Source organism: Ananas comosus, linkage group 3 (genome assembly GCF_001540865.1).
Source record: "Ananas comosus cultivar F153 linkage group 3, ASM154086v1, whole genome shotgun sequence".
Classification (NCBI taxonomy): domain Eukaryota; kingdom Viridiplantae; phylum Streptophyta; class Magnoliopsida; order Poales; family Bromeliaceae; genus Ananas; species Ananas comosus.
The window spans coordinates 14346639-14367510 of NC_033623.1; the positions used below are offsets into that span (position 1 = coordinate 14346639).

At 33.9% G+C, this 20872-nt stretch overlaps 1 protein-coding gene across 4 annotated transcripts; it reads left to right on the plus strand.

The window, feature by feature from the left end:
- Positions 11792-19115, plus strand: LOC109707319 (SKP1-like protein 21). 4 transcript variants are annotated; one of them, XR_002215462.1, is made up of 12 exons: positions 11792-12088; positions 12383-12712; positions 12809-12954; positions 13252-13476; positions 13780-13971; positions 14050-14160; positions 14392-14467; positions 14956-15059; positions 15149-15315; positions 16935-17074; positions 17623-17987; positions 18764-19115. XR_002215462.1 is itself a non-coding variant. In XM_020228493.1 (11 exons), exons 3-11 carry the CDS (start codon positions 12919-12921, stop codon positions 18778-18780), a joined length of 1068 nt encoding a protein of 355 aa, XP_020084082.1. In that variant the 5' UTR covers positions 11793-12088; positions 12383-12712; positions 12809-12918; the 3' UTR covers positions 18781-19115. The 4 variants fall into 4 exon arrangements, 3 of the variants coding, with proteins under 3 accessions (XP_020084082.1, XP_020084083.1, XP_020084084.1); XM_020228493.1 differs by lacking the exon at positions 17623-17987 and having other exon boundaries at positions 11793-12088; XM_020228495.1 differs by lacking the exon at positions 17623-17987 and having other exon boundaries at positions 11794-12088; positions 14956-15047.

Sequence of the window (20872 nt, forward strand, 5' to 3'; positions counted from 1 at the left end):
CATATCTTTATAATATATAAATAAATAAAAAATATTAGAACTAAAACCGAGAAGATCTAATTCGTCGGATGCGAAAATACCAAAAAAGATCCGAGAAAGAGAGAAGAAAAATAAAGCACATAATATTTACGTGGTTCGGCCAACGGCCTACGTCCACGGGTGAAGACGGAGCGAAAATCTTCATTAGAATCAAAGTGGTATACAAAATATGCCTTTCTCACAAAATTCTAATTCCAAAAAATACACCCATATTTTCTCTCTCATCTTCCGCACTAAATCAATAGTAGAAAGGGTATATTTATAATAGTGGCTAAATCCTAATACGATTAGAAATACAAACCCACTAAGATTAGAAATATCTCGATAAATTAGGCATAATCTAAACTTAACTTAATGGGATAATTAAAACAGAATAGGGTTAGAAGACCTTACGGTACTAGAATTCGAGACATATTTAACAAAAAATTTACTCCATATTTGTGCATTAATTACCTGAAAATATGACAATTAAATAGCCATACGAGGATAGCTCAGAACCAACCAACCAACCAACCACACATGGTTACTTCTGTAGTTTATTATTATTATTATTATTATTATTATTATATAAATAAAAGAGAATAAACAGTTGGGTTTTGTTGTTATGCCACATTTATTTTATTTTTTATTTTTATTTTATTTTGTTTTATTTTATAGTTATTATTGTTATTATTATTATGGGGATGATGAGAATGATAGTGAGAGGGAGGAGTGGTGTAATTGTGGGGACAATGACAGGGAGGAGGAGGAGGAGGTGGTGGGTCTACGATCTTATCTTTTTCTTAATAAATGATTCTATTTTGGTTTTGCTCATCCAAAACGCTCCATGAGTTCATCATTGGCCACCCACCTTATCCTGTGATCAGCTCAAATTAATACAAATAATAATAATAATAATAATAGGAAGAATAAAATAAATAAAAATAAAATGTGGTACAACGCATTATTATAAGAGAAATTTTATTCGCACATTTCAAAAAAAAAATAAATTTTACACTTCTTATTATAGAGTTTAAAAAAAAATTTGGTATGATAAGTAAAATATTAATAGCTTTTCGATAAAGTAAATGTAAGATGCACACCTTATTTTGGGATATATCAGCATACCAATAGCACTACTTTTATTATATTTAAGATCAGTAAGTTTATTTGTATTTTAGTTACGTATTTTGGAAATCATTATTTAGTAAGTATCTTATCTGGATTGAGAATTAAATTGTGAAAAATCTAAAGCCATTTTTTTTCTTTTTTTCCCCTTTTTAGCTACATGAGTCTAATTGGATTCGAATTTAAAGACTTTGATTATGATATCATGTCAAATTAAGTAAAAAAAAAAGAACAAAATTGAAAAAATATTTTCAAAATTTATATTTAATAATATATTCTATCCTTAAACAACACGTGAAAATTTTGAATTGGGCCAAAACTCTGAAACAAATAATTATAAGCATTTCATGCGATTGGTACTTTTTGGTTTTTTTTTTTTTTTTTCTTTTTCCCACCAACCCATGCAGCTTACAAAGAACCCAAAAAGATACGAGAGAACTTCTCATTAATTTGTTCTTTACATTTCTTCTTTAGTTTCAAATGGGCAAAAGTCCAGCGATTCAGTGGGACCATAGAAACAGCTGAGTATTGAAACTTTACATCGAAATGGATAATGGCAAATGATTACATCTCAAAAGATAAAATAAAATAAAATAAAATAAAATAAAAGAACCTCCTCCCTGATTTTTTTTATTATTTTTTCCAACATAAACACATCATAGGGATTTAGAAAAGAATTTCATATTAATGCATGGCTAAAAGATATAAAAAAAGTCAGCTTTACTCTGGGAATAAATTAATTGACATAATGTCTCTACCTTGTAGAAGACAAAATTAACGAGACATAGAAATACTTGAGAGGCGCAAACTTGATGATCTAACTTTTGAAATAACCATTTTACGGACTTTAAAACTGGCAATAGTGTTAACACTCTTTGAATCCAAACGTTGAAACGAGACAAGCCGCTTAAAAGAGAATTAAGGCTGTATAATTAAATTAAAAAAAATAATTGTTTAGTAAAATATAAAATTAAATATATCATAACAGTAAATCGAGAATTCTCAATTAGGGGTGTAAACGAGCCGAACACGAGCAAGCTGGGGTCGGCTCGTGTTCGGCTTGNGGAATAAATTAATTGACATAACTTCTCTACCTTGTAGAAGACAAAATTAACGAGACATAAAAATATTTGAGAGGCGCAAACTTGATGATCTAACTTTTGAAATAACCATTTTACGGACTTTAAAACTGGCAATAGAGTTAACACTCTTTGAATCCAAACCTTGAAACGAGACAAGCCCCTTAAAAGAGAATTAAGGCTGTATAATTAAATAAAAAATAATAATTGTTTAGTCAAATATAAAAATAAATATATCATAACAGTAAATCGAGAATTCTCAATTAGGGAGTGTAAACGAGCCGAACACGAGCAAGTTGGGCAAGTTGGGGTCGGCTCGTGTTCGGCTTGTTAAAGTATCGAGTCAAAAAATCCAGCTTGTGTTTAGCTCGTTTATTTACGAGCCGAACATGAGCTGGCTCACGAGCCGGCCAACGAACAATAAATTAAAAAAAATTATATTAAATATATATAAAATATAAATTTATAAAATCTTAACTATTAGACTTTTATCTAATAGTTGTGACTTGAAACTTTACATATAAATGAGTCTTTTTATAATTAAGTTCGCATTTATATTTTTATTTTGCTAAAATTTAAATAATAAAAATATATATTATATATAATTATTTATTTATATATAAAAATATAAATTATATAAATATAAAATATATGTATTCGAGCTGTTATCGAGCTGAATACGAACAAGCTGACCCCAGCTCGTATTCGGCTCGTTTATTAAACGAGCTGAAAAATTCAGTTCGTGTTCGGCTCGTTTATTAAACGAGCGAACCGATCTCGAGCTTATTTCGAGCCGAACAGCGAGCTGAATTGCCACCCCTATCTCAATGGGACGGGGATGGTTTCTTCTAAACTTATTTCCGTTGAGGGGCGGAGAAGATAGAGACGACGGTGGGGGACCCGAAAGCAGCACATTTTACGAAGCGGCGGTCGCCGCGGGTGGGCCATGCCCCAGCACATGCTGCACCTCACTACAACGGCTAGTTTTCGTTGGCCCTAGGTCTTACTCCATGAGCGTTGTTTTTATTCAATTTCATGTGCAAAAAAAAAAAAATTCTATAATTATTATTTTACTATAATTTGGTGTAAAAATAGTTTTTTTTTGTACATTGAAAATTTTAATTATTTATTAGCAACAAAACGTATTATAGCCGTTTGCATTTGCGTGCGTACTCGTGTCTTTAATATTTGGCCTTTTTAGGATTAGAATTGGTGAGAATGGATTCAGAATAAGAATATATATTTTGCATTCGCTCAGTTTCAAATAATGCAACAAATATGGCAAATTAATTTTTATTTTGGGAGAAAAATTGGTACTTGGATCTAGTTTTTCGTATCATTTATTGACTGTACGGATACTATCTTTCTACTTTAATTTTTCTTGTAATTTCCTATCTATCAAAATAAACTAATTTTAAAATTTTTAAATGCTGAAAATTTAAACGTCTCGCTCTTACTCTGGATAAAAGTAAATAACGGGAAGTTCCGGAATTAACCCGTGGACGAGGTCTAGGTAATAATCCTAGATGATCGAACATTAGTGGAATGTAAAAAAATCTATATTTCAACTGATTTTTACATTTATATTTTAGTGTTTATAATAAATATATTTAAATTTTAAAATGAAATCTAGATTTTAGAGAACAAAAGATGAAACATAAAAATAAAAATAAAAAAAAAATGCAAATTTCTGAACGTTTCACGGCCGCAGCATGCAAAGTGTTCTCAAACTAGACCTTAACAACTGGGAAAAAAAAAAAAAAAGGGCCACGTAAACTTTAAATATCAATACTTCGGTCTCGCACTTTTTTATTTTAGTGTTCTATGATTTAAAGTGTATCAATATAGTAATCCTGTGCTTTTATTTATTTTTTCATCAGTTTTACCGTTAATTTTTTATTAAATTATATAAAAAAAACTTCAGATACTCTATTCATAATTTATCGAATATTCACTTTAGTAACTCATAGTTTTAACTTTATCGCTGATTTAAAAAAAAATTAGTATAGAAAATAACAAAAAAATAATCACAGAGTATGAAAGTGATATATTTTAAATTATAAGATACTGAAGTGAGAAAATACGAAATTACGTGAATGGTATTTAAAATTTTTTCAAAAAAAAAAATTAAAAGAAAAGGGGCTGGCATGTCTCTGTCCACCCAACCAATCATACAATTCCAGTTGATTNAACTTTACATATAAATTAGTCTTTTTATAATTAAGCTCGCATTTATATTTTTATTTTGCTAAAATTTAAACAATAAAAATATATATTATATATAATTATTTATTTATATATAAAAATATAAATTATATAAATATAAAATATATGTATTCGAGCTGTTATCGAGCAGAACACGAACGAGTTGACCACACCTCGTATTCGGCTTGTTTATTAAACGAGCTGAAAAATTCAGTTCATGTTTGGCTCGTTTATTAAACGTGCGAGCCGATCTCGAGCTTATTTCGAGCCGAACAGCGAGCTGAATTGCCACCCCCTATCTCAATGGGACGGGGATGGTTTTTTCTAAACTTATTTCCGTTGAGGGGCGGAGAAGATAGAGACGACGGTGGGGGACCCGAAAGCAGCACATTTTACGAAGTGGCGGTCGCCGCGGGCGGGCCATGCCCCAGCACATGCTGCACCTCACTACAACGGCTAGTTTTCGTTGGCCCTAGGTCTTACTCCATGAGCGTTGTTTTTATTCAATTTCGTGTGCAAAAAAAAAAATTCTATAATTATTATTTTACTATAATTTGGTGTAAAAATGATTTTTTTTGTACATTGAAAATTTTACTTATTTATTAGCAACAAAATGTATTATAGCCGTTTGCATTTGCGTGCGTATTCATGTCTTTAATATTTGGCCTTTTTAGGATTAGAATTGGTGAGAGTGGATTCAGGATAAGAATATATATATTTTGCATTCGCTCAGTTTCAAACAATGCAACAAATATGGCAAATTAATTTTTATTTTGGGAGAAAAATTGGTACTTGGATCTAGTTTTTCATATCATTTATTGACTGTACGGTCATTATCTTTCTACTTTAATTTTTCTTGTAATTTCCAATCTATCAAAATAAACTAATTTTAAAATTTTTAAATGCTGAAAATTTAAATGTCTCGCTCTTACTCTGGATAAAAGTAAATAACGGGAAGTTCCGGAATTAACCCGTGGACGAGGTCTAGGTAATAATCCTAGATGATCGAACATTAGTGGAATGTAAAAAAATCTATATTTCAACTGATTTTTACATTTATATTTTAGTGTTTATAATAAATATATTTAAATTTTAAAATAAAATCTAGATTTTAGAGAATAAAAGATGAAACATAAAAATAAAAATAAAAATAAAAATAAAATGCAAATTTCTGAACGTTCCACGGCCACAGCATGCAAAGTGTTCTCAAACTAGACCTTAACAACTGGGAAAAAAAATGGGCCGGGTAAACTTTAAATATCATCACTGTGGTCTCGCACTTTTTCACTTTAATATTCTATGATTTAAAGTGTATCAATATAATAATTCTGTGCCTTCATTTTTTTTTTCATCAGTTTTACCGTTAACTTTTTGTTAAATTATATACAAAAAACTTCAGATACTCTATTTATAATTTATCGAATATTCACTTTAGTACCTCATAGTTTTAACTTTATTGCTGATTTAAAAAAAAATTAGTGTAGAGAATAACAAAAAAATAATCATAGAGTATGAAAGTGATATATTTTAAATTATAAGATACTGAAGTGAGAAAGTGCGAAATTACGTGTATGGTATTTAAAATTTTTTCAAAAAAAAAAAGATTAAAAGAAAAGGGGCTGGCATGTCTCTGTCCACCCAACCAATCATACAATTCCAGTTGATTCTAGCCAATTCGCTGGCCCCACAGCCCATTTAATATTATATTAGAATTTTCTACGTACACATGCCTTTAATTAGTACAAATATTTATTACATGTGATCATAATATCATAAACCTTTTATACACACACACACATACCCACCACACACACACACACCATGTTTTGGTATTAACTAATTCCACACACACACCATAGTTTGGTATTAACTAATTCCACTCATTTGATATTTATATATGCGGTGAAAGAATATGGGGTGGAACTGCTTGAATAAGAAAGCTGGTGCTTTAATAATATATCTTCTTCGCTGGGATCAATTATAATGCAAATTATGATTAAACTAAAGCTATGGGCGGTTATCTTAATTAATATTAAGAAAGCATTAAGAAAGATAATCCTTGAATAGGGTTTGTTATACAGCTTGCCGCCTAATTCTACTTTAACATTGTTATTAATTTGGTTCTTCAAATACTCGGTTTTTTCTTAAAAAAAAAAAAACTTCTTTTTGGAGTCTTAGTGAGCTTATCTTGCTCTTAAATTAGAAATTTTGACCAACTGTATTTAACACAATTGGCTGACGAATTTGGTATCCGATATCTCAAGTTTGAAGCATAATTTATCCTTTTTTTGAAAGTGAAGAGATAAAATAGCAAACTATTTGTTTCGTTTATTTATTAAAAAAAGGATTTAACTATAAATATTAGTAATTAAGTTTCGAACTTAAGATTTTGAGTACTTATCGTTAAAATCATAGCTAACTGTACTAGATACGGTTGATAAATCTCAAATCTAATAACTTTACATTTCTAGGTGAGCATGCTTTTAATATACTAATATAAGGAAATTGTTTACTAATTATTTTTTTTTTACATCTTATGTTTTTACACATAATTTGAACAAAAAGAGAAGGCTCTCCGAATACTTGTGGAATTGAAGGGGGCGATTACGCCAACGAGTATCATGTGAGACCAAAAATATCATGTTCCATCCAATTCCTTCTCGAGGCTTCACGAGCCAACGAGTATCATGTGAGACAACTCAGCAACTTCTTTTCTCTACTTGCCCACATGAGGGTCCCTTTCCCCCAAACCAACCACCTCAGCAACCAAAAAATGTTTCTTTATAGCCACATACATACATACATACATATGCATATACATATAGAGTTGAACTAGAATACTATCGGTAGCCGTTTTACTACCGATTTGTTTTCGATGATAGAGCTTTCAAATTGACGATCGGCTCCGTTAAATATGATATAAACCATTTAAACTACCTAGAAATCAAATTTCACGCACTTTCGATATTGTTCTTTTATCTATCAAGTGAACAGAAAAATGAATGGCTGAAAATGAATACTCTTTAAAAAATGATGATAGGAGTCTTGTAATCAAGATCAAGAGTATAGATCTTGTTATAAATAGTTTAAAGAATTTTCTAACAAAAATTCAATTGATTTGGATATCTTTACGCCGTTAAACGAGAAAACGCCTCTTATCGACCATTAAAATTACAAATTTTGAAACCCTTTGATCATTAGGCAAATGATATTGAAAAGATTTGAAATTTGATTTCTAAACACTTCAAGTGGTATAGATCATGTTCAACGGAGCCGATCGTCAATTTGGAAGCTCTATCATCGAAAATAAATCGGTAGTAAAACGACTCGTTTACTACCGATAGTATTCTAGCAAAACTCTATATATATATATATATAGAGAGAGAGAGAGAGAGAGAGAGAGAGAGAGAGAGAGAGAGAGAGAGAGAGAGAGAGAGAATTCTCAAAAAATATATAGAGAGAGAGAATGAGAGAGTAGGCTTTGTGTGTTATTAGGAGCACGGAGGCCTCCGTGCTCCAAAGCCGTTTTCGATGATGGAGCTTTCGAATCGACGATCAGCTCCGTTAGACTTGATCTAGCATATTTGAAGTATCTAGAAAATAATTTTTATGACTTTTCAGTATTATTTTCCTAGCTATCGAAAGGGTTCAAAATTTTAATGGTTGATATATACCGTTTGCAAGTTTAACCGTATAGAAATATTCAAATCAAATGAAATTTTGATAGAAAATTCTTTATACTATTTACAGCAAGATCAATATCTTTGATCGAAAATTTTAATACTATATATATATAGAGAGAAAGAGAGAGAGAGAGAGATTCTCTGTGTATTATATTATATTGATAGAACGAAGTTTTTGACACTATTGAGTTTTTTGCGGTTTAATTTACTTTTTAATTATTTCCACCCGTTAGTATATATTATTAAACCAACATCCCACTCAATCTTAGGAGACTATTATCATCCTAACTGCACGTCCTTTCATTCAACGATCGAAAACTCGATAGTATAAAATATTTGATACTATTGATAGTATAATGGCATAATTCTATATATATATATATATAATATAATATATAACTAATGGAACCGACCAATAAAGATGGTTTAGCCGTATAGGTAAGCAGAAATGTGAGACCAAAAATAATAAGAAGATGCCATTATTTCTCTCCTCGCGTCTCTTATGATACATCTTTCTCTTGATTTCATGTAAAACATGCGTTATGATCTTATGATCTAAGATCATGTTGAGAAAAAGAATACATTTGGTTGTGCAGTACTCGAGNAGCAGTTTGAAACCAAAAAAAAAAAAAAAACTAATAAATAAATAAAATGGAACTGATGTAATCATCCTTCGAATAATGGGATTAAATAAGAGGTTTTTCCATTACAGAAAGTCAAACCAAACTTGTACTCTGCACGAACAGAAAGGCTGCTTAAATTTTTAAGCTTAATTAAAAAAAAAAAATCGAGCCTTTCTAAAAGCTTAATCTCTCTCTCACTATGTGGGACCACTTCCCGGGACCAAGCACTATCGTGCTCGGTTACATTTACTTCACCACTTCCCTCTATTCTTTTTTATTTATTTATTTTATTTTTCTTTATCTACAACGAGCCGAGCTCGAGTTAGGACCACATGGACCGAAATCTAGCGAGCTGGTTTCGGTTTCGATTTCGATTTCTTTGCCAACTCTGTATGCATGGCATGTTTTGCTACGCCGACTACATCTTGTTTGTAACATAGTCGCAAGGTTAGTGTTCTCAGATAAATTCTGCAGCGTAGACGAGTAGTGCTATATTTACAAACAAATTTTTTAACATTATACAAATCGTGTAGTTTTTCTAGCAAATAAGGCCCACGGCCCAAAAACATAGTTCTCATAACAAAGCCCATTCATTAGTCTGATCTAACTTGCTTTTCAAAGAATTCGATGTCAAATCAAGCCCATCCAATTTTGGCAGTGGACTAATGTGGCCTAACACAAGTTTGAGAATTAAAAACTGCATCCCGACTGACCGTCCCTAAAGCAAGTGGCAAAAGGCTTGGTGGTTGGTGCCCGAGACCCAAGTTCGAATCCTAGTTGGTTCTTATTTTCAGCTAAGTTTATTTCTAAAATGAAATAAACGAAGCAGATAACGTGCTACCTATCTCTGTCAAAAAAAAAAAAAAAAAAAAACCTGCGGCCCGAAAAAATGGCCACTCCACATAAGTCGACAATTCGACATCAGGCACCCTCCAACAAGTATCTTGCATCAGTCTTGCGGAATTCAGCAATTTAGCAATCTCTCTAAATATACACTGTCACGAAATCCACAAACTAACGAGTTCTACATCCAATCTAATCGCAAACAAATACGCCGGTAACCGATCGTCCCTAGTGCAAGTGACAAAGGGTTTGGTGGTTGATATCTGAGGTCCTAACTTCAAATCTTAGTTAATTTATATTTCCAGTTAAATTTATTTCTAAATAAAATAAACGAGGCGGGTAGCATGCTATCTATCTCTCTCTAAAAAAAAAAAAAAAAACAAATACGCCAGTAACTCACTGCTACAGCGACAGCTGTCAGATTTCTTATAAAGAAGTTTCTAGCCAGCCGAATCCATTACTAGAATTTCCAATATAATGCTCGTTCGCTTGTTCTTTAAATTAGGGGGAAATCAAGGGTTGGACAAAAAATAATCTTGATAACATTGAGCTGGTTTCAAGGAAATAATAACAAAATAATCTTGATAACATTGAGCTGGTTTCAAGGAAATAATAACAAGAGAGAACTACATTTCACTTACCAGGATGAAAATCCACAACCATTATTTTTAGAGGAATGAAGGGAAATTTGTTATTTTGAAAGCCTAGCAAGGTTCATTCTCAAGCTATATGACTGGATTTGCATTCGCACTTAATGAACTTCCCCTGACAGTTCTATCAGATGCGCGCGCAATAAAGCAATTTGCAACAGATCATCAAAAAAGCAAGTTAGAAATCATTTGCAAAAAAAGGAATTGCTCAAATTATAGTTGAACAAGACGGCTCAAAATAATCAATTTGTACATGGCAACTCGATGTAACAGAGAGAAAAGTGAAAGAAAAATGCTAAATACCAAGAAAATACTAAAATATATATATATATTGTACTTTACAACACGTCTCAATTGTTCTCAACAAATTTTTTATTTTAATTTAACTTCTGTATTTTGCCATATTCTCTATCGCTAAACTTTCCGTTAATCTTTTAGGCAAATGAGTTGGACGAGGGCAATTCAACATTTGCTTTTTCATGAGGGAGGGTTGTTATAATGTTGACGAATTTCGATGTTGGTGAATCCTTGGATTTAATTAGTGATTATGTATTCTCGTTCAGAATAGCGAGTCCAATGATTGCGTTAATTAGTCTCTGAATTGACTGACCATTTGAAAGATCACTGACTTAATTACGTCATCTGTGATGTATGAGCAGGGCAGTTTATGTTGATTAAATAACTGGGGCTTTGATCATTAAGTAGATGAACCTATATATATTTCGAAGTTAAAATTAGGATTTACGAGTTTTTTAGCATTTCGAAGATCTTATTTTAACCGACTTTGATAGTGACCAACTAAGATAGACAGAGTTGATAGAGACTAACTAAAATTGAGATTGAAGTTTGGTGAATTCAATCATTGAACTTGATAACAAGTGTAGTATCCAGCTACACGATATCCCCGAACAATATATAGTAGAAAATCTAAACCTATACCTCGACTCTTCCCTTTTCCTTTTCTGTTTTTTGTTGTTTATTTCCGTTTTCTTTTACCGGACCATCATATTCGTTTAGTTCATTTCGCTTAATGAATGAAGCAGGTAATTCATAGCTATCTTTTCTCGAAAAAACAGAAAATCTAAACCTATATCAATTTAGAAGCTGGTGGAGAATATCCGACCATTTTTTTTTTTTTAATTAAAACATACGGATCTTTAGTGTAACATTTGATCTATTTCCACATAAAAAATTAGATGCAGATCATTTGCAATGTAAAACTATTACATTTAAGGTTCTAAATTTTTGTCTTATTTCCATTTCTCACTTTTAAATAGGCATAAATAAAATTTAGACCATAATTCGAATCAAGTTCATATAATAACGTCCTCTAAATTTTAAAGTTGTTCAAGTAATAGATAGACAGATAGAACCATGTCCACCACCCCAACATTTAACTTAAGCGGGGCATAAATAAATACCACTCGGACCTTACAGCCCGAGCCCGAGCCCGAGCCCAAACCATGTCCTCAAGATAACGGTCCGGCGCGTGTCCTCTCTTCCCCCGGGAAGCGGCTAACCACTTCTCTCTCCTCTCTCTCTCTCTCTCTCTCTCTCTCTCTCTCTCCTCTCGAGTTCCCACCACGCCCCCTCCCGCCCCCAAATCAAGAAGCGAGGGGAGAGAAAATCCCAAACGGCGCAAACCCTCCCCCTCCTCCCTCCCTCATTCAAAACCCTAGAAATCTCCTCCTCCCCCACCTCCCAATTCCCCTCCTTTAACCCTCTCCGCCTTGCTTATTCCTATCCGGTTCCTCACGTTATCCTCTCCGTCCTCTCCCTCTCTCTCGTGCGCGCGCGCGCGCTCCTCTCACCGGTGGCCGCCGTGAACCCTAGCGCATTCGCGGCGTTTCAGCTCTCAGGTATCGTTTGTTTTCTTCTATAATTGCTCTATCTTCGAGTTTGATGCGAATGGCGCTCGGAACGACGCGGTTTTTGGGGTTTTTGCGGCGTTTCTTGGGGTTAATTTTGTGGGTTTCGGTTTTTTTTCTTGGCCGGGAGATCAGGGTTTGGAATTCGTTTATTTTGAGGGGTTTTGGGACAAGTGGGGTGATCTCGGGATGTAGGGAATTCGCGGAAGGATTTTAGATTATTTTTTGAAGGTGGGTTCGTTGCTTGAATCGTTGATAATGCTATATCTTTTTCGTTCTATGTAGCTTTGGCCCTATTTTGCTCGTGTTCTTGGATTCGGCTCTCTTCTCGGAGTGGGGGTCGTATGCTGTGAATTTTGAATCCCAAGGGTTTTTGGCGGCCGTTGTGAAATCTTGGAATTAATGGGCTTTGCCCCTTCTCCTTGAGCTTTTAAAAAGTGTAGAAATTTTCGCACTTTCATTTTCTTGCAGAGCCACTTTCTTGTTTTATGTTTTGGTCTTATTTTATATGCAATGGCTATACTGGGTTTCATCAACAGTGATGAAGCATATCTACCTCAATTCTTTGTCGAACTGGAACATTAGTTTACTTGAAAGAAAGCTGGATTTTGTTAGGTTGGTTTGTCAATACAATTGCTGCTACCATTCTTTTCTTGCATATATTATACTTTCAGCTAATCTAAAGCAGACATTATTATGACCCTGTGACAGATTTTTGTTCATCATCTGAGCTGAAAGTTCTGTTCTCGGCGGACATTCTTTTAATTTGGCAGTGTAGCTCTTCATTTGTTTTTCCCTCGGGTGCATAAATCTCACAGAAAATGTCAGAGAGCGAGATGGCGATAATTAAGCCAGAGGTAAGCGCTTCTACTTTTCTTGATTGAAATTTCTCGTGTCTTGTAGTGATTGCTGTTTGCCTCTTCAGCAACTGATCACAGGTTGATTACTAGCAGATTATGTCATGCCATGTATATGTTATACTTTATCTGTCCCATTTTATGCATATTAATCTTTTCATCTGAAAACTGTAAAAACTTGTAGTTGTTCAGAATCTCTTTAGTCCTATTTTGGTATGCTATTTCCAATTTCTGTGGTATGCAATAGCAGGCGACAAATATAAGTTTTGAGTACATTCTTCTGCTATATTCTAGCAGGCTATGAAGTCTTACATCTGGCTTCAATGTGCCGACGGTTCAATCCAGCAAGTTGAAGAGGAGGTTGCAATGTTCTGCCCCATGATATGCCGAGAGGTACTTCAGAAAGGCATGGGATCTTCAAAAAACTATGCCATTTCTCTTCCACAACGAGTCAACCCTGCAATCTTAAGCTTGATTCTTGATTATTGCCGGTTCCATCAAGTTCCGGGCCGCTCAAATAAGGTCTTCATCTACTACTTGAGTAAAACATCCATCTCTTTTCCCCTGTTTGATGTATTGATTATTTTTCTAAAGATACACAAATTAGCAAGTTAGAGAGATGATAAAATTAATTTTAAATTCTTCCAGGATTTTTTTTAGTGATATCTAAAAAATCTAGCGATTAAAGTTCCACTTGTTTATCTTGATGTCTATGACTTCCATTTGGTAGATTGTGCATTATAGTGGAAGAACCATAAGAGATAATTTATGCTGCTTGTGCTTCTATTGTTATTTCTGTTATCACGTTGCTTCTTCATTTTCTAGGAGCGGAAATCTTTTGATGAGAAATTCATCAGGATAGACACAAAAAGATTATGTGAGTTGACATCTGCAGCAGACAGTCTTCAGTTGAAGCCATTAGTTGATCTGACTAGTAGGGCACTTGCTCGCATGATAGAAGGAAAAACACCTGAGGAAATCCGTGAGACTTTCCATTTGCCGGATGACCTCACTGAGGTTTTTTCAAAATGTTTCTAGTTCACCGCTCTGGAAACTGTCTTCATTATCTCATTTTGCTTTCTTCTTTATACATAGGAAGAGAAGTTGGAGCCTTTAAAAAATGCAAATGATGATCCACGGATCCGTTTATTGAATAGATTATATGCTAAGAAAAGAAAAGAGCTGAAGGAACGACAAAAATTAAAGGTAGGTACACTTTATTGTAATTGTTCTGATTTCGTCAGTTCCTGCTCTAAATACGGAATACATCCTCAAAGCTGAGAGCCCCCTCACTTATTGCTCCCTCTCTTCATAAAAGGAGAAGGAAATAAAATTTTAGGAAAACATACGGAACCCCACTCACCAATAATATGAGGTGCTTAGGATTAAGTACAGCTGAGTGTAAATGAGTTTCTAAATTATGATGACCTTTCTCAGGATATTGAAGTTGAGGAAGAACCAAAGGATGAGCGTTCGGTCGAAGAAATTCTATCATTCATAAATGGTGATGGAGGTAGACCTTTAGTAAATTACTTTACCTTTGTCATTTACTTGTAGTTGGACTAGTGGACTGCTAATTCTTTGTGTGTGTGTGTGTGTGTGTGTAAGATGTTGAAAATTCTTGTTCATATTGATGTGATGAAAGATCTACATATTTAATTGTTAATGCAATGTGTCACTTAATTTGGAAAGAGGTTTTCCTGTTTATGAACTTTTCTGTTTACTTGTTTTTTGATGCTATTTACTGCTATAAACTACTAAAAATTGGGACAATTAATACATTCTCTGGAGTGCTTCTTGTAGATACATTAAAACAGCGGTTGCTGTAAGTTTCTATGTATAGTTATGTACTGATAGCTGATTCATATAGTTGTGCTAGCGAGGTGCACTGGTTGAATTTTTAAAGTCTTATATATGACATGCTCCTTTCTTAAAATTTTGTTCTTCGCCTTAAAGCAGAGTAGTTATTTCTTCATAATTGTTTGTTTTGCCTTTCGACAGATTCCAAAAGTGTTAAAGTTCCGAAGAGCAAAAAGAAGAATAGGAGAAAAAAAGACCATTCCAAAGATTCTCCTAGAACTGATTCTGAACAGGTGCAGAAGAAGGTTATCAATAACATTTCAGCTTTTCTGTTGACAAACATTTTTTACACCTCCATCTTCTTGTGCTAATATATAGCTTGATATGGGTTTAGGGCACTTCTGTACCTTTGTCAAGCACGGAAGATAGCGGGAAATCCACACTAAGTCGAAGTTTAGATGTGCGAGAAAGTGTTGAATATCCTTTTGAACCGAAGGATGAGTTTGAAGACGCTGATGTTGATGATGAGTTGGATCCTGCAATGCAAGAAGAGCTTGATAGGTGAGTTCATGAGCATGGTTAGGGCTGAACATTTTCGTTTCTTTTATTCCTTTTGTTTGCTTTCTGCTTGCTTTTGCGTGTGTATACATGACTATGTTAGTGGAATGAGTCCTGCTTCATGGAAAATTTCACTGCACTCAGACTTTTCTCTGGTTTGATAAGAATCTCCATTTTCTGACTGAAGATAACAGAGACTAAAGTGAAGCATGAAAGCATGTACACTTTCTACTTACTGAATCTTCTTGCCTCTTTTTGCTAATTTTATACTTCTCTGCGCTTTTGTAATGATTGGAAACTGATTTGCTAATTTGACTTTTTAATATATTGTAGGTTCTTTTACATTTGTAGTTGATAAGCACAAGGAAAATCGTGTTTATAGAACTTGCTTTGACTGTAGGCTAGGAACGCTGAAGTAAAATATAGAAAATATGTAGTAACAGCTAATGTTTATCAGCCATTCATCAATTAACTAATGCATGACGATGGCATGAGCAAAGGGTGGGAATGTACTATTTTACAGGTTCTTAATGATAATTGAATGTAGGAATGTAGGCATGTTTGTAAAATCTTTTTTTGATTTTTAAAAATTTTTCAACTAACTAGAAAACCAGGAGCTACTATCATTGTAACTGGTAGCTCTTCTAATCGTTGCTCAACAAGGATTTAAGTGTTATGGCACGGGGTGGTGCCAAAAACTTGCCGGCACGGTACAACATAGAGTGTCGAGCCATGCCGAATGCCGATGCATGCCGGTCACAAAAAATACATGTGTGCCGACACATAATGGTGTGAAGTATTTATTTTCTTTAGCAGCAAAATATTCTAATACTTATTATGTATCTTTATTAAATCTTTTGAACTTTGTTGAATAAATTACTTACTAATTTAAAGAAAAGAGAGTTTTCAGCTATGCCATCAGCACGGAAGTTGTATTGTGCTAATATCTTGCTTGCACGGTACGGTACAGTAGATACGGTCCATACCGATAGACACTTAAATCCTTGTTGCTCAATAATTAGTACATTTTTATGTCATAAAAATATTAATAATCACTTTGTGCATCATGTTGATTGTTATATTCCTCAAGGTTAAAGGAGAACTTGAAAATAACTGAACAACTATCCATACTTTAGCCGTGCTCTACTTGGTTGAAATGTTTTGTTAATTGGAAATTGTATATGCAGAAATTTGTTGTAATGGAGACTAGAAGGTTGAGGTGCATGTGTAGGATTTCTTTGAAAAAAAAGAATGCAAAATCATTATATAAGACACATATTATGTGAAACAATCATAGAAAATAAGCTATGTGAAAAGGTCAAAACAGATTGAGATGTTTTGAGCATGTGCTATGGAGACTGGTCAGTGCACCAGTTAGGAACATATAGTAAGATAAGCTGTTACTGTGTCTCCTTGCACAAAGAATAGTAGGATCTATCATCTTTGTAGCTGATCTCTGATAGTTGAGCTTGAAGAAACTTCTGCTGCTTCATTTTCTTCTGCACTCGTTTTGACTTCCTGGGCTAATTTACCTGCCTTGATTAGTATTCCTTTTAAAATCTTAACTGTTTTCTTATGCGTACTCGAGCTAGACTTTTGTTTTCTTCTGCTGACAAATGCAGGGAAGTGGAAGATTTTGCTAGGAGATTGAATTCTGACTGGCCTGAAAGAGTGCAAGAAATTTTATCTCTAGGTGAAGATACAAGGACTGGATCAAATTTGATAAATGGAAATGGATCTGCTCGGAAATACACAGACACAGGTCAAGTTGTTTTTTTTTTTTTCATGCTTTCCTCTTGTAGTTTAGCTCAGTAATTTAGTTTTTTAATTATTCTTGGGAAATATCAGGCTGTGCTTTCCATATAAACTGTCTTTATAATTCGCTCATTAGATATTCTTTTTTTTCCTCCTGATATCCTGCAGATGTTATTTTGCTTGCTTGCAATATGTTGTCCTTTGAATTACTAGGAGTAGGTTGTTGTCTTATTGGATGTATGTGAAGTCCTCCTTTTTATTTTTTTTAGAAGAAGCCCTTAGGAAGTATGCGAAGTCACGTTTGTTAGTGAAAATTAACTAGATGTACTGACCTTTCTCAAGACAGGGCTTTCTTTTTATCTTATAATGACATCTTGACATTTCATGGTCTTTCATTTCGAATTTCTTTTCCTGTCTGTTGAGTTATTTATTTGTTATAGATTTTGTTCTACATTCCTAATCTAGTTTCATCGTAATACTTTATTCTTTAGTTCTTTGTTCACATCTGTTATTGTTTCCATTTCTGTAGTATATGATTCAAAATTCGAATTTCAGTTCATATATAAAAAAACAGGGGTCTGTTGGCCCAGCTGATGCTCCTGTAGAAGTGATGTTATGGGAAATATTTCAGCAGAACTTACTACGAGTTATTTGGTTTTTGGTGCCACCTCTAAAATATATCATATAATAATATACACTAATACTTGTGGTCAAAAGCCCATAGTCTTCCTTTTTGGGCCCAAAACTTGTTGTGGTGCCAAATGCACGGTTTTGTTTCTAGAGAAGCTGCATCACAAGCCAAGCCAAACCGGTACCAAGTACCTTATCAAACTATTTCACTATATATGGAAATTATGCTGTTGAAGATTGGAGATACACATGCAAACATATCTCAATACATGCCACACTGCGGCAGCCAGGTACCGTGTTATATGCTTGCTGCCTGATACTGAAATAGGGGTTTGTTCCAGTCTATTGCATGCTTAATTAACAATCTAACTGATATAACTAACATACAAATGGTATAGACAATGGATTACGGTGAGATAGGTAATCCTTCTTCCGTGCCTATGGAGTCATGACATAGATGTGTGGCACTTTATGGTTGCTCTGGTTTCTACTCTAACCATTCAAAATTGCCATCTCCAGGTGAAACTACTGAATTCTAAACCACGCTAAACGTTATTGACATTTGGAATATTACTCAATTAGCCTCTGCCTTCATAGGCCTCATGACCTGCACATCTAGTCTAGTTTATGATTTTGCTTCGGCTGGGAGTTTGAACCAAATTTAGTTGGTTAACGTCTGTTTGATCGTCCATTATAGAACTTTCCCCAGTGATTTATAAAGCCTCTTCAACTTGGAGTTGTGATCTTACCTGACCCTCATTGACTCTGTAATTATGGTGCAAGAGATAATAGGTGATAAAATTTTCAAGTCATGTTAGCCTATAATTCATCTTGCTGTCTTTTTATCCACATTTATGTTATGATTTACAATTAGAAAGCAATTGCGACTTTATATGCGAGAGTTTATAGTGATATACTTAAATTTTTCGTCAATTCAAAAACTTTTTCCTCTTAATGATTATTTTATGATACTTCAGTTTAGTTTACTTTTTTTGTAGTTATTGTACCAATATTAAGCTTTTGTTATTTTTGCTTCACCAACACAACTTTCACTCATGTGATACAGGGTTGGAGCGGAGATGAATGAGTCTGACTCTGTGGATCTTGCAATTCATACATGGATATGTTGGAAGGGCCAAGGAATGCTGCTTGTTGTCTGCAATCTGATTTGTTCCTTTTGGGAAGGCCTTCAAGTTCAGGAGCTATTAAAATGGCATGGACATCAGGATGTTCATGTTAGAGCTTTCAGCTCTCTGAGCTGGATAAAGCCTTTGCCCCCAGCCATCCAAAGAGGGCCTTTTTTTTGTATTCCATTTGGGAATGTGTTGTTCTTGTCTTAGTTTCTTTTACTGTGTGATTGTTTCTTAATCGATTAGACACTATTATGGTAATAAAGATCAGAGCATTCAGAAGAAAAATACGCATAACTAATCTCCTAATATAAATTTATAGCTTTATTTCCATTGTGTTTACAAAATTAGTTATTAAAACTCAGGTAGTTCTCTGCATTCCTCCAGCCAGTCATTGCTTTTCAAATTCATAGTTATTTGGGTTGCAAGCTGTCGAGTTTATATTTCAGTTTATTGCCGTATGATTGATGGTTCGGTTACATTTATATAATGGTTATTTGATTTAGGAGCTTTCTGTCTTCTGTTTACTCGATACCTTGAGGTCAGTAACTGAGGAAACTGCTGGCTATGCCTTTGCTATCAATAGCTAAACTATTTTACCCATCTGCCCTTTTCTTCAGCAATTAGTCTTTATACTATTGTATCATGAGATATTTCATATTCTAATCCCTTTATAGAGAGATATAAACCTGTGTTTTGTCTGCATGGAGTTCTTTGATGCTGTTTGTGCCAGTCAATCCTTCAGCTGCAGTGGGCAAATGTTTAATTTCAATGGCTGAAACCGAACTATTCCTTAGTCTCTCCTTATCAAGGTAAAATGCACAAATATTTTTTTACCTTATTTATCCTGATTTAACCTTCTTTTCATTCAGGTAACCTATGAGATTCAGTGGTTACCAAGGGTATTGCTGGTATCATTCTGGACAAGTTCTTAGCGTCATATGTATTCTCCGATAAGATGTTTTGCCATGAAGAGTGCCTTATTGTGTTGACAGGTTCTTAGCTACCTTATTCTTCAAATTATTCCTTTCGCTCACATCTGCTAGTTTCCTCATGAATTTATAGAAAACATTTGAAGGTTTTTTTGGCATATACGTATACTCCCAGCAGTACGCCTTCAAATACCATCCAATTGATAACAACATTTAGATATAAGTTTAACTCTCAATCAGATTGTTTGATCAGTTTCGAGAGCCCTGCTTGGCTTTGAGTTGATTCAAGAGTTTGCTGAATGGTACAATCCAATGGCAATGTAAATCATACTTATGGCAATGTAAATCATACTTGAGCTACAAAGGTTCGAAGTCCCTGTGTTCTCTTGTTCACCAGTGAGTTTTCTTCTTTGTCATAATTCTTTCAGTACCTTTTATTGTTGGTTTATGGAGGTTCTACTGTGTGAAATTATACTTTTAGATTCCTGAATGGGACTATTGTGCATTAATTTTGTGAGGTTTTCTATCATATATAGCGATATGGGGTTCTGTGCTCTGAGCAATTACTGCTAGCACTATATAATCTAGCTGATTTATCAAATGACTTTATAATTATTTAGTTATCTATATCAAAGTATTATGACCGTGCATGTTTCACCATCTAAGATTTATGAGAGTTTTGCTATGTAAGAAAAAAGATATATTTGTTATGCATGCAGCTCGCATGGACAGGTCTAGGGTATGACAATTCAACCATTTCAAGATCTATTTTTCACAACGGAACAAGTGCCATCTTTTGCACTAACCAAGGCATGGTACTAGTTGATTGCTTATTTATTACATAGTCACAAAACAGTGTACAAGTAAATAAGACTTAAGACTCAACAATCACTCGCAAAGACATGAAGACAGTTTACACCAATCCTAACAAAGCACTTATTTCAAATATCTCACATCTCAATTTGTTCATATACTTGCATACACATTTGACATGTAATATAATATAGACAGTGGACTTGTATATTTATGCAGAATTTGTATATCTTTAATACGATGGAAGAAGTATTGAACAAATTATGGCTGCTGCTGCTGCCGCTGCTGCTGCCACCGCTG

Coding starts and splice junctions, on each gene's coding strand:
- LOC109707319 (XM_020228493.1), top strand. CDS start 12,919: ATGTCAGAGAGCGAGATGGCGATAATTAAGCCAGAG. Junction 15,060..15,148: donor CTGAACAGGTGCAGAAGAAG/GTTATCAATAAC, acceptor ATATGGGTTTAG/GGCACTTCTGTACCTTTGTC. Junction 15,316..16,934: donor ATGCAAGAAGAGCTTGATAG/GTGAGTTCATGA, acceptor TGACAAATGCAG/GGAAGTGGAAGATTTTGCTA.